Here is a 15,068-nt window from a genome sequence, read left to right on the forward strand (position 1 = left end):
GAGACCAGCCCAGGCAACACAGTAAAACCCTATCTCTACAAAAAATAAAAATAAAAAATTGGTGCGTTGGCACATGCCTGCAGTCCCAGCTACTCGGGAGGCTGAGGTGGAGGAACAGTTGAGCCCAGCAGCTCAGGGCTACAGTGAGCTATGATTGCACCACTGTGCTCCAGCTTGGGTTACACAGCAAGATCCTACATCAGTAATAATAATAATCATAATAATAATAATAGGAAGAAAACCTAGATTAAAAACTCATTTCTTCACATAAACTATTTTTAGACAATACACTTACTAGCTTTACTACTTGCATTAATATCCCTTAAATAAAACAAATCAATACATGTACCAAAACCGGACATCTTAAAATAAGTATGTTTGTTTTGCTCACCTGCTTAAGTAATTTCTCTCTCTCTTCCATTGGAGATCCTATGCTTTTGTCTTCTGCAATCATTTGATCTCGATGGGACTCCAACTCATAAAGTTTTTCATGCAGCAATACCGCCTCCTGTTTCACCTGGGAGTGAGCTATTTCCTAAAGGAAAATAAGAAGGGAAAGTTTTAATTAGTATTTTATCAATAATTATTCTAAAATAGGTTTCAGTTTATAAGAATGGGGGTAAATTTAAACTACCAGTGTCTTTAAATACAGACAGCAAATATCATTAGTACTCAATAATGCTACAAAGCACATTCCTAAATTGGAAGAATAAAATTAATCCTGTATATTTTAATAAGCTATTTTCAGTCTAAGATTCACAAGAAGTTGATAGCCTTAGTTTATTTTATTTTCTACATATAAGACCTGAATAAATATAGGACAACTCTACCAATGGGAGGATAAAGACAATGTCAAAACATATGTACAACTTTAAACACAATGTCTGATTCAAAGTTCATAGAAGTGATCTTTGGAGAGAAGATATTTTTCCCTAAATAGGTCATAACATATATTTTTCCACAGTTTTGTGGGTTGAATTGTGTCTGCTCAAAAAGGTAAGCTGGAGTCTTAACATCATAAACCTGTCAATTTGACCTTTATTTGGAAATAGGCTCTTTGCATATTTAGTCAAGTTAAGATAAGGTCATTAGGGGTGGGCCCTAATCCAATATGATGGTGCCCTTTATAAGAAGAGTACAGACACAACAGAGACACAGAGGGAGAATACCATGTTTTGACTCAGGCAAAGACTGGAGTGATGGCAGCTGCAAGTCAAGCAACATCAAGAGCTAATGGATACCACTAGAAGCTAGGAAGAAGCAGAGCAAGATTCTTTCTAGAGTCTCAGAGGAAGCATGGCTCTGCTGACACCTTGATTTCAGACTTCCAGGCTCTGGAACTGTGAGAAAATTTGTTTGTTTGTTTTAAGCCACCCAGTTTGTGATATTCTATTACAGCAGCACTAGGAAATTAACACATGAAATAACAGTTACTGTGTACTCACCACTATCCCACCTTTCACAAAGAAAAAAATAAAGATGTGACAAAAATGTTATTAGATAACAAAAAAAAAGTAGGAATGGTGGTGGTGATGATTAAAATGATATTTGAAACTCTTGTTTACTGAGCATCTGTTCTGTGCCAGGCACTATACTACATGTTATTTATATGCTATCTCTACTATCCAAAGTGATACTCTACAAGATAGTACTATCATCTCTATTTTACAGATGAGAAAACTAAGGATCTGACATGTAAATAACTTTTCAAAGTTAACAAAAACATAAGAGTCAACAGTGACATTTGAAACCAGACCTACAGCATGAACAAAACAAAATTCTTAAGAGGGAAGACCTCATTTTTTTTTCTTTTTCGAGACGGAATTTCGCTCTTTCACCCAGGCTGAAGTGCAGTGGTGCGATCTCGGCTCACTGCAAGCTCCGCCTCCCGGGTTCAAGCAATTCTCCTGCCTCAGCCTCCCAAGTAGCTGGGATTATAGGCGCCCGCCACCACGCCCAGCTAATTTTTGTATTTTTAGTAGAGATGGGGTTTCATCATGTTGGCCAGGCTGGTCTCAAAACTCCTGACCTCGTGATCCGCCCATCTCGGCCTCCCAAAGTGCTGGGATTACAGGTGTGAGCCACCATGCCTGGCCAACCTCTTCTCTTCTAAAAGTATGAAAGAAGGAACCTCCAAAAAAGGAACAAGTAGACAAGATAATTTTTCAAAGTCCATAAGCAATGGATTATATAAACAGTTCAAGTAACAGATTAGGCATCAGATAAGATAAAAAAAAAAAAGCCATGCTAAAAAGACATATAGAAGAAATGCAGATATTTTACGCTATCCTTTTTCATAGTATCTTCTCCTTTTTGCCTAACAATCCTATAGATTTGTTTGAATTTCATCTTGATAAAACTGTTCTGGAAGACTTAAGCTCCTGTTAATCCTTCGCCTGATTTTTTCCACTCTTGTGAACTGAATAAGCATGACCTAATACGTTGTACAGTAGTGAACATAAAGTATTCAATAAATACTAGTTGACTGACCACTATCTGACAGATATTTTCTTGAAGAACAAGTCCTAAATAAATAAATAAAAGAAATCTGGGCTGGGCGCAATAGCTCACGCCTGTAATCTCAGCACTTTGGGAGGCCAAGGCAGGCAGATGACGAGGTCAGGAGTTCAAGACCAGCCTGGCCAACATGGTGAAACCCTGTCTCTACTAAAAATACAAAAATTAGCCGGGCATGGTGATGCACGCTTGTAATCCCACTACTCGGGAGGCTGAGGCAGAAGAACTGCTTGAACTCAGAAGGCAGAGGTTGCAGTGAGCCAAGATTGTGCCACTGCACTCTAGCCTGGGCAACAGAGCAAGACTCTGTCTCAAAAAAAATTTTTTTTTTTTTTAAAAGAAAGAAATCTGGCAAAAGTTAAATAGAATTAGTGACTTATGTTATCTTAATTTGCACATATTGTGTGTTTTTAAAACTCTTATTTTAGGCATAAATGTACTGACATCAGAGAAGAATGGCATCAGTACAAAAAGTAAATCTAAGGTTATAGCTTATGCTTTTTCCTATGGAAACTAAATTCATCAAGTAAAGTAAGACTTGACTCTCTCAAACCCACTCCAAAAAAGAACCGTGAGGAATTCTGCAAGCTGGTTGTATTAATACTAAATGTGGTCCTTCTTTCTTTAAGTGTATTTCCATCACCAGAGATCCAAGGAAATAAAAATTAAGTGTATTTATAGATGGACAACCAGACACAGAAAACTACCTATTTTTTTTTTTTTAGACAGAATCCTGCTCTGTCGCTGAGGCTGGAGTGCAGTGGTGTGATCTTGGCTCACTGCAAGCTCTGCCTCCCGGGTTCATGCCATTCTCCTGCCTCAGCCTCCCCAGCAGCTGGGACTACAGGTGCTTGCCACCACACCCAGCTAATTTTTTGTATTTTTAGTAAATACGGGTTTTCACTGTGTTAGCAAGGATGGTCTCGATCTCCTGACCTTGTGATCTGCCTTCCTTGGCCTCCCAAAGTGCTGGGATTACAGGCGTGAGCCACCATGCCCGGCCAACTACCTCACTATTTTTAATTAAATAACTTTTTAAATAGCAAATTCTCAAAAGAATTAATTACAAAATACTCATTTCTTTTGCAAGCTAGGGTGTCAGCAATCTGTCAATCTACAACAGTTCCTAATACTGTCATCATGATATCTACCTGAATCCACAGGAAATCAGGAAAGGGAGGCAAGATTTAAGGTACAGACAGTATATTGAAATGCCAAAAATATGAAAAAGGAGTTCAAAGAAAAAGAAATTCATTGGCCAAAAATGATATAAACAGATACTCAACTTTATGCATAAATAAATGAAAATTCAAATAAGGTAGTAATTTTTACCTATCAAACTAGCTAAAATTGGAAAAGTCAGATAATATTTGCTGTCAGTGAATGCAGGAGAAATAAGCATTCACATACATTACATCTAGAAGTAAAAGTTGGAACAACCTTTTTGAAGGCAATTTGGCAATCTGACAACATTTTTAAACTGTATACCTTTTGACCCATTCTGAGAATTCAATCTTATGATATAACTTTGCATAAAATGTATGCTTTCACAGGAGTATTGTTTATAATCCCGGAAAACTATAAACAACCTGTTCATTTACAAGGCTGTGTTATAATTATACAACATAATACAATGTAGCAATTTAAAATAATGAGGAGGTTCTCTAAGAACTGATATAAATAGACACTGAAGATACAATGTTAGGGTGAAAAAAGAAAGCTGCAGATAGCATAGCAAGTAGGAACCCCACTTGAGGTTTTCCACAACTGTAAAACCAAGATGGATTAGGACTCTTGTGGGGATTACATGAAGATGATGCTGATATGTGTTTACATCTCAAAAAAGCATACAGTAAGCACTTGATAAATGTCTTTCCAGTAGTTCTACCTGGAAAGAAGGACACAAAACAGACATTTTGGCTGGGCGCAGTGGCTCACACCTGTAATCCCAGCACTTTGGGAGGCTGAGGCGGGCGGATCACGACGTCAGGAGATCGAGACCATCCTGGCTAATACGGTGAAATCCCGTCTCTACTAAAAATACAAAAAAATTAGCTGGGTGTGGTGGCGGGTGCCTGTAGTCCCAGCTACTCTGGAGGCTGAGGCAGGAGAATGGTGTGAACCCAGGAGGCAGAGCTTGCAGTGAGCTGAGATGGCACCACTGCACTCCAGCCTGGGAGACAGAGCTAGACTCTGTCTCAAAAACAAAAAAACAAACAAACAAAAAAACAGACATTTTTACTTTCATCTTGTTCAACTATTTTTAAACCATAAGCACATTTTGTTTTGTGAAATAAAATGTTTTAAATAAACGAATAAAAAAATGTAAGTTTTTACATTCTTAAAGAGATGAACTCATGTGTCTCCCCTTCCTTTGTTTTTACAATCTCTTGTGTATGTGTCTTTAAATTGCCATTAGAGGCTGAGCACAATGCCTCATGCCTGTAATCCCAGCATATTGGGAAGCCAAGGCAGGAGCACTGCTTGAGGCCAGGAGCTGTACACCAGCCATAACGAGACCCTGTCTTTACAAAAAGTAAAAAAATATTAGCCAGGTGTGGTGGTTCCTGCCCGAAGTCCTAGCTACTTGGGAACCTGAGGAGGGAGGATCGCTTGAGCCCAGGAGCTTGAATTTACAGTGAGCTACGATCATGTCACTGCACTCTAGCCTGAGTGACAGAGAAAGACTCTGTCTTTAAAAAAATAATTTTTTTCATTGCTATTCAATTTTGCATGTCCTAGGTAGGGCAGAATGATTTGTTTTATACATAGTAAGTACTCAATAACTGAATCTAATTTCTTACCACACTAGGATCTTTGTGGGTCCAGAATAGGAAGAAAAAGTATTAAACACGTATTAGTAAACAGCCAGATCAATATGTAGCTGAATTAGTTATATTAACATAGTTGGCTGAATTAACTTTTTTAGCTGAGTAGTATGAGAACCCTTATTTGATTTTATACTTAACTGCTTCCAGGCTCTCTTTTTTCATGTTCTGTGAATCCAATTGTTGTTGAAGTGTATCTAATTCCTAAGTGGAAAAATAAAAGCAAACATAAATCCAAATTACATTAAGAATAATTTGTTGTAGTGGGGGGAGGGAGCTGGGAAAAAAATTATTTTTGTTTCTCAACATTTCAAAGTGACTAAGTAAATTTTCTAAATATCTTCACTGGCATCTTACATTTTGACTAGAATTTATTAACACTTCATTATTTCTATTTTTCCCAACTTCTTTCATTATTCTTAAAAACTTGCTGTGTGCCTCCAAAAAAAAAAAAAACTTCATGAGTTTCTCAAAAGTAGCTAGACCTTAGACCTTTTCACACTGAATCATCACTATGTTCTGAGACATCAAATATCAGAAGCTTTCAAATTATGTCATTGTTTAAGGTTATTATTTAAAATTTTGATTTTTAACAGTTTTCATATCTTTTGCCTAATTTCTCTAGACTGTACACACACACGTAACCCATGCACACACACATATACGTATACGTAAATATAAATATGGTTCACTCCTAGGATAAGATCCTTAAACTGTTTACTCATTCATTATCCCATACAAGATTAACTATATTTTGGTACTATTTTGGCATTTCTATCATACTCTTTCTTTTTTCTTTTTGAGACAGAGTCTCGCTCTGTTGCCCAGGCTGGAGTGCAGTGGCATGATCTCGTCTCACTGCAAGCTCCACCTCCCGAGTTCAACCAAGTACCTGCCTCAGCCTCCCGAGTAGCTGGGATTACAGGGGCCTGCCACCATGCCTGGCTAATTTTTGTGTTTTTAGTAGAGACGGGGTTTCACCATCTTGGCCAGGCCATACTCTTTCTTCAATGCTTCACAGTATCTTAGAAATCTTGTCTAAAATAAAAAGGTTACTAAATTGTCAGCAAAGGAATGTCTAAGAAACTAAAACTATAATCATTATTGGCATTTATGGAGCCTAATTCTTTGCTTAACCTTTAGTTAAGGGCCATCTGGGCATGAAAGGGAACCATCATGACTGAGTACTGAGAGGATTTTCAATATCCCCTCAACAGGGACTTAAATTGCTTATTTAAAATTTCATGTTCTCACTTATCTGTAGGAGCCTAAAAAAGTGGATCTCGGCTGGGCGCAGTGGCTCACGCCTGTAATACCAGCACTTTGGGGAGCCGAGGGGGGCGGATCACCTGGCTAACAAGGTGAAACCCTGTCTCTACTAAAAACACATAAAAAATTGGCCAGGCATGGTGGCGGGCACCTGTGGTCCCAGCTACTCAGGAGGCTGAGGCAGGAGAATGGCATGAATCCGGGAGGCAGAGCTTCCAGTGAGCCGAGATCGCGCCACTGCACTCCAGCCCGGGCGACAGAGCGAAAACTCCGTCTCAAAAAAAAAAAGTGGGGCGTAGTAGAATGATGGTTACCAGAGGCTGAGAAGGTGGTGCCCAGTTGGGGGCATGGGGCGGTGAGGGGGAGAGAAGGAATAAATTCTCATGTTTGATAGAACAGTAGGGTGGCTATAGTTATCAATAATTAATTGTATGTTTCAAAATAGCCAGAAAAGGAGATTTACAATGTTTCCAGCATAAGGCCGGGCACGGTGGCTCATGCCTGTAATCCCAGCACTTAGGGAGTCCGAGGCAGGCAGATCACGAGGTCAGGAGATCGAGACCATCCTGGCTAACACGGTGAAACCCTGTCTCTACTAAAAAAATACAAAAAATCAGCCGGGCGTGGTGGTGGGCGCCTGTAGTCCCAACTACTTGGGAGGCTGAGACAGAAGAATGGCACGAACCTGGGAGGCGGAGCTTGCAGTGAGCCGAGATGGGCCACTGCACTCCAGCCTGGGCGACAGAGCGAGACTCCGTCTAAAAAAAAATGTTTCCAGCACAAAAAAAATGCTAAATGTTTGAGGTGATGAATACCCTAATTATCCTGATTTGATCATTATACATTGCATACATGCATGGAAATATCACATGTGCCCCATAAATATGTACAATTGTGTATCAATAAAAAAATTAATTTTTAAAAATGGATATTTAAGCCCGGAGCGGTGGATCACGCTTGTAATCCCAGCACTTTGGGTGGCCGAGGCGGGCGGATCACGAGGTCAGGAGATCGAGACCACAGTGAAACCCCGTCTCTACTAAAAATACAAAAAACAATTAGCCGGGCATGGTGGCAGGCGCCTGTAGTCCCAGCTACTCAGAGAGGCTGAGGCAGGAGAATGGCGTGAACCCGGGAGGCGGAGCTTGCAGTGAGCCGAGATCACACCACTGCACTCCAGCCTGGGTGACAGAGCGAGACTCCACCTCAGAAAAAAAAAAAAAAAAAAGGATATTTAGGCAATATAATTACAGGACAATAGCCATTCAAATCATAATGCTAACAGGTAAAAAGGTTAGCTGTTTATTAAGCAGGAAGGAAAAGGAAAGTAAATATATATATGGATCTGGTCTATGAGGCCTTTTTTTTTTGAGACAGAGTCTCGCTCTGTTGCCCAGGCTGGAGTGCAGTGGTGCAATCTCAGCTCACTACTGCAACCTCCACCTGAGAGGCCTTTTAATGTTTGCATTAAAAGTCTATAACTGCAAGTATTTATAGACTTTTTAATTTATAGACAAGTATTTTTATAAATGCAAACATAGAAAAGTATTTTTATAAATGCAAATATTTATAGACAAGTATTTTCATAAATGCAAGTATTTTCACGTGTCTTTATGAAATGCAAAATGAATAAATAGAAGTGAACCAAAAATAAAAAGAGTAAAAGCTAGGTCATCAAACAGCATATGAAAATGAAGTTTTCTAAACAAACGCTTCTGAAATGTGAATATCCGTATGAATCAGATGGTGACCTTGTTAAAATGAAAACTGATCTTAAAGTATAGTCAAGTTCTCAGGGGATGCTGATGCTGCTGATATTCAAACTATACGTTTAGTAGCAAGAATAATACATGCTTGGCACACAGCAGTAATTTGTATTACCTGTAACAGTTTCTCATTTGTGGTTTTCATCTCTACGTACTTGACTTGGTTTTCAAGAGACATATTTTTGATAATGTCATCTGCTGCTTGTTTTTCCTGTTCAATTTCTTCTTCTACACTTCTGATTTGTTTTTCTTTCCTAAAATCAGAAGTACGTAATATTCCTGACACTATATTGAGGAAAAAATATCCAATTATTTTATACAAGTCACGATCCTAATTTAATAGGATAAAGACATTCAACCATAGTGTGTGACTGAAAAGTCTTTATATTTGTACTAAAAAATGCTATTTGACCTATATAAAATTTGGCCCCATTAGCACAAACTTATTTTACATCTTTCTCTTCTCCATCCCTAAATTCCTCTATTTCCTTACTCTCCATTTTATTTTACTAAGAAATCACAAAGATTACCAAAAAATCCTTAATGACTTATATATATGAGGATGCATTTATACTTTTTTAAAGTTATACCTTCAAAAGACAAATAAGAGGCTGGGCTCGGTGGCTCACGTCTGTAATCCCAGCACTTTGGAAGGCTGAGGCAGGTGGATCACCTGAGGTCTGGAGGTCGAGACCAGCCTGGCCAACATGGCAAAACACCCATCTCTACTAAAAGTACAAAAATTAGCGGGGCGTGGTGGTGGGCACCTGTAATCCCAGCTACTTGGGAGGCTGAGGCAGGAGAATCACTTGAACCCAGTGGGGAAGAGGTTGCAGTGAGCTGAGATCATGCCACTTCACTCTAGCCTGGGCAAAAGAGGAAAACTCCATCTCAAAAAAAAAAAGACAAACAAGTTTTAGAATTGTGGTTTTAAAGCATCCTTTAGCCATAAATTTTTTTGACTAAATTAAATACTGTATAGAAGTTTCCTGTGTAAATCATCCAGTGTGGCTCTGACAGAACTAGCGAGTAGAGAGGCCTACAGTGCAATTTGATTTTTTAGTTATGGCTTTAGATTAATAATATGCTTTGCTTAAGTTCTCTTTTAGTTACTGCTTTAGTTAACACTGCTATTTCACAAATTATTGCTATTTTTTAGCATTGTAAAATATTAAGCTCATTTCTCTAAAAACAACAAACATTACAAATATAATCCTATAAAAGTAGTAATAGTGAAATTAATTAGATGCAATAACCATTTTTATCATGTAATCAAAAGAAATACCAATGACATGTCACTTGTTGCCTAGGCAAGGTCAATTATTGATAGGGTAGAGAAAAATTCCGAAAAAAGAATAGGTAAGATGCCACTAATCTAAATACTTTCAAGATTTACATTTTATAAAAAGCTGGATTGAACATACATTTTCAGTCCCAAGATCATTAATTTCTATTTTGAGTTTCAAAATCTGATTAACCTATCACTATTTACTCTCTTTCACTCATAGATACCAACTTCTATAGTTTTCACAATCACCAGCTAAGCCTGTGGATCCACATATCCCCTACACCTTCTACACATTCATATCCTACTACTAGAATAAACAACCTGAACTCAGAAATTTCCCTACCAAAAAAAATCTCAAAATAACCAAATAAAAGATGAACATAATAAAACAACCTGGAACTTCAATTTATTTCCGTTTCACTGTTGGAGAAGAAGTGGTATCTTCACTTGGAGCTTCAATTACAACAGTAAAACAAATGTGTTTCCTGCTGCTACAATTTGTATAGGTATATGAGGTCACAGAATTTGAAAGAGGAAAATATCTATTTTCATAGATTAAGGATACTGAAGCCCAGTGGAATTAATCTTTTGGAAGGAATTCATTCTAAATTTGATTACTGACTACCAACAGTGTTTCTTCTTACAATGTAGGAAGATGAGAACTAATGTTATAAAGTCTTCCATTTTACAGAGGAGAAATTACAGCATAAGAAAGGTAACTGACTTTCTAAAGGCCATATGATGTCCAGGTGTCAGGTCTTTTTGATGCTTTAAGTACTTTGCTCCTGTTATAACTTGGCAGTAAAAGCACTGATGATGGTGTCATAAAAGTAAGTAAACAGGCTGGGTGTGGTGGCTCACGCCTGTAATCCTAGCACTTTGGGAGGCCGAGGTGGGCAGATCACCAGGTCAGGAGATCGAGATCATCCTTGCCAACACGGTGAAACCCCGTCTCTACTAAAAATACAAAAAAATTAGCTGGGCATGATGGTGGGCGCCTGTAGTCCCAGCTACTTGGGAGGCTGAGGAAAGAGAATGGCGTCAACCCGGGAGGCAGAGCTTGCAGTGAGCCGAGATTGCGCCACTACACTCCAGCCTGGGTGACACGGCGAGACTCCATCTCAAAAAAACAAAAAACAAAAAACAATAATAAGTAAACAAAAACGTTGAAACTCAATAAAATACAAAACTTGGTGATATCTTTACAATTTGAATCCCTCCCTCACTCCTTTTCTCTCTCTCTCCCTTCTTTCTTTCCTTCCTTCCTTCCTTCCTTTTCCTCCCTCCCTGCCTCCTTCCCTTCCTCCTCCTCCTTCTTCCCCTCCCCCTCCTCTCTCTTCTCCTCTCTCTCTCTCTTTCCCTCTCCCTCTTTCTGTCTTTCTTTCTTGACAGGTACCACTTGTCACCCAGACTAGAGTGTGGTAGCACAATCATGGCTCACTGCATGCTCAAACTCAAGCCATCCCCTCACCTCAGCCACCCAAGTAACTGGGACTAAGGGCACACAACACCATGCCCTACTCATGTTTTTACTTTTTATTCTGAGTAGAGACAAGGTCTTGCTAAGTTGGCCAGGCTGGTCTCAAATTCCTGAGTTCAAATTATTCTCTCATCTTAGCTTCTCAAAGTGCTGGGATTACAGGCGTCAGACTCTGCATCTGACCTCAATTTGAATCCCTCTAAGCACAAAATACCATCAGGACAAACATAAATTAATTTAGCAACAGTATATCTTTCAAAAGCATGCATTTTCAATATTGTAAACTCTAAATCAATAAGTAAAATTGTTAATATTTTAATAAAATTTTCAAAGAGTAATTAAGGAACACAAAGGTAGGCTGGGTGTAGTGGCTCACACTTGTAATCCCAGCACTTTGGGAGGCTGAGGCAGGGGGATCACCTGAGGTCAGGAGTTTGAGACCAGCCTGGCCAACATGGCAAAACCGCATCTCTACTAAAAATACAAAAATTAGCTAGGTACAGTGCCAGGAGCCTGTAATCCCAGCTACTCAGGAGGCTGAGGCAGGGAGGAGAACTGCTTGAACCCAGGAGGTGGAGGTTGCATTGAGCCGAGATCATGCCACTGCACTTCAGCCTGGATGACAGAGCGAGACTTCGTCACAAAAAAAGAAAAAAAAAAGAAAGAAACACAAAGGTTAGGCAAACAGCCCTACTTGTTATTCTAAAAAAGGAAAAAACGACTTGAAGAAATTATTCTTCTAGTCAATCTTTTGCTAAGGAAGTCTAGCTTTTTTTTTTTTTCAAATCACCTGTTCACTGGGTACAAAGGTTAAAACACAGTGAAATGTAATCATACGATATACATTTTTTAATGCTGTTGAAGAAACAGAGTAATTTCCTTTAGCACACAAGTCTTAGAGACAAAAGAAAAAAAGGTAAGATCTATATATTTATAGCTTTGGTTATTGTTGTATTTTTTTTAAATCATATTTAAGTTTGTTAAGTCGGTACAACCATCTTTGCCTTTAAGAAGTGATGAAAAATAAGAAAATATGATTATATTTTCACATGGTCTACCTCAAAAATACTATATACCTGGGACACGGCCAAAGGGTCTTTCCTAAATAAAGTTAGAATATAATACTAAGTAATTGTTTTTGGGGGGGAAAAAAGGTTTCATCTAGCCAATCAAATTTATAAGATTTTTTATTTTAAAATATGTTAATCACAGAGCACTCTGAAGTGACACTAATCTAAAAGCCAATTTGCAAGATACAAAAAAGACTGGCCATGAGTTGATAATTATTGAAGCAGGGTGATAACTATTCTTCTTACTTAGGTTTTTTACCTTGAAATTTTCCATTCCAAAAAGGCTTTAAATTTGAAAAAAATCTACACAATAGTTAAATAAGGAAACGAAGTTAATGGTGTATTATTAACATTGTACTCTAAATACATTGAATTCTGGCATAAATATCTAAAATACTTAATGGAAAAACTACATTTAGATTTTATTTAACAAAAGCAAAATAATCACAGCATCTCTTTATTTCATAGCTTATAATAATCATATAAAGTAAATAACTTAAGAAACATTATTGAAACTTTATTAAGAACAATGCTTCTTTTTCAGTATCTACCATTTCCTTTAAGTAAAGCCCTTTTTTTTCAGTAACGTAGATCATATGCTAGGTAAAAATGCACGTAATTTTGTGAAATAACAAAAGAAACTGTTATTCCATCTTCTATTCCAGTTTTCTATTTTATATTAGCTCCTAAGTAATCACTATATGAAATTCAACTATCATTTCAAAAAAATCCAAATTAAAAAATATTCCAAGTGCTCGCTTCGGCAGCACATATACTAAAAAATATTCCAAAAGGAGAAAGAAAGCAACAATGACTGACTTCCTTTTAAATCAACTGTTGAAACAGGCTAAACTGACTCATGGATAATTTCTGCATAATCTACTTGGCTAGCTATTCTGCCTATCTGATTTTTTTTTTAAGACACCCAATAATGCTAGCAAATGCTTTGTCTGGGGACTTATTCAGTGTCATGATAATCAACATTCACCCCCTCTTTCAATCTTTCTCCTCTCAAAAGGCACATAAATATGTGAAAACTCTCACGCATAGTATGGATCAATCAAGGTATTTCACAGCTTCAGACCTAACGATGCTTTAGATTTGTTGAATGCTTTCCTGTACAGAATCTACCTTGAGCTAAGTATACACTGCTTCTAAGATCTATCAAATGGAAAGGAAAAAAAATCCTTTTCTAATCCTTATGATTTTTTTCTTTTAGCGCACTTTAGAAAACAATTATTAGCATTAAATAGCAGACACAGATAATAAATATAAAACCATACTCCGTCTCTATTTCCACATAAGCTCACAGTCCTGTCTTGCCTCCATTACTTTTTTCACCTGCTTCTATTTCATATCAACTTTTAACTTAAATCTAGTTAATTTTTTTTGTAGCCTATTTGCTTTCTTTCACTCTCCCCATCCTATTTGTTTCTGGAAAAAAATAGCACTTCCCTTACCCATCTCTCCTCAGTCCTCTGCATCCTACTAGAGACATCAGTAAGAATTTCACTGTATCACTGAGAAATACTGAAACAAGCCATTGAAGGAGCTGAACACCTATTCCTAGAAATCATTAAACATAAGTAAACTACCTTTTGTAAATGATTTCGGCATCCCTCTTCTATGGGCATCATCTTGAATAAGTGATAGCTTAAATGCACTTCTGGCTCTAAAAGGGATTCTATTATGATCTACATCCAAATTTTATAAAATATAGGAGGCAGAGTAGCTTTTTCTAACAAATTTGATTTAACTATGGAAAGAGAGAAGGTAGAAGGGGAATGTGCATAAATGGATCAACAAATCGAAGGCAATGAGGAAGCTGACTAGAACAGACTAGCACTAAAATAGCAGTAAAATCCTTATTGCTAACGAGGCGAGTGACTTTAGTATGCTGCATGGATTCTTGCCTGCTCTGATTAGCTTTTCTTTTTTTTTTCTGAGACACAGTCTCACTCTGTTACCCAGTCTGGCGCGCAGTGGCATGATCACGGCTCACTGCAACTTCTGCCTCCCAGGTTCAAACAATTCTGCTGCCTCAGCCTCCTGAATAGCTGGGATTACAGGTGCCTGCCACTGTACCCGGCTAATTTTTGTATTTGTAGTAGAGATGGGGTTTCGTCATGTTGGCCAGGCTGGTCTCAAAGTCCTGACCTCAGGTGATCTGCCCGCCTCGGCCTCCCAAAGTGCTGGGATTACAGGAGTGAGCCACTGAACCCGGCCTACTCTGATTAGTCTTTCTATTAACTCCTGTAATGAAATAAACTTTCCTTAAAAAAAATCATAAGTAACTAATTGTAACAAATGCTGTAAGAAGGCTCAAAAGACTAAATTTCTGAACACCTTTAAGGATGACGGAATATATTTATATATTTTCAAATGGATAATTTGCTTGCAAAAGGGTTTCTAAAGTTGACTTTAAGAAAACAGATAAAGAACAAGAAACATCAAGGTCATGAATAAAATAACTAAGTGAAAAAGTAACCATTTGGCAAGAAGAGTATAGTCCAATAAATGTCAATTTCTAGGCAAAGCTGACACCTTAAATGCACCCACTAACTTTAAATTGTGTTCAAAACCTGATTAACATGAAAATAAAAGGTAAAAAGGGATATAAACTCAAAAGGACAAACAGAATGGAAGAGGAGTCAATAGCAATGAAACCTAGAAACCAGAAACCTAATAGCTGAGTGGAAACTGACTAGGAAAACAAAAATTTCCCAAGTCAGCAATGAGAAAAGCTGAGAGCCACTTGAATTACACTACAGAAACTCTAAATAGCCCAGAAATTGGCAGCAGCAGGTATTCTGAAAGTAGAGGAGCGGCTAATTCCTCTCTGTCTCTGCC

At 37.9% G+C, this 15,068-nt stretch overlaps 1 protein-coding gene across 3 annotated transcripts in view; it reads right to left on the bottom strand.

Annotated features, from left to right (window-relative positions):
- IFT74 (intraflagellar transport 74) overlaps window positions 1–15,068 on the bottom strand; it is a 103,573-nt gene that overhangs the window by 45,995 nt on the left and 42,510 nt on the right. For 2 of the 3 annotated variants that reach the window (XM_055294037.2, XM_055294038.2), the window contains exons 9-11: window positions 8,496–8,634; window positions 5,487–5,549; window positions 392–535 (exon numbers count right to left, since the gene is read on the bottom strand). In XM_055294037.2, coding sequence (XP_055150012.1) covers window positions 392–535; window positions 5,487–5,549; window positions 8,496–8,634 — 346 coding nt within the window. The remainder of the gene's footprint in view (window positions 1–391; window positions 536–5,486; window positions 5,550–8,495; window positions 8,635–15,068) is intronic. The other variant, XM_063609824.1, reaches the window with a different exon arrangement.

This window comes from Symphalangus syndactylus, chromosome 9 (assembly GCF_028878055.3).
Source record: "Symphalangus syndactylus isolate Jambi chromosome 9, NHGRI_mSymSyn1-v2.1_pri, whole genome shotgun sequence".
NCBI classification, from domain to species: domain Eukaryota; kingdom Metazoa; phylum Chordata; class Mammalia; order Primates; family Hylobatidae; genus Symphalangus; species Symphalangus syndactylus.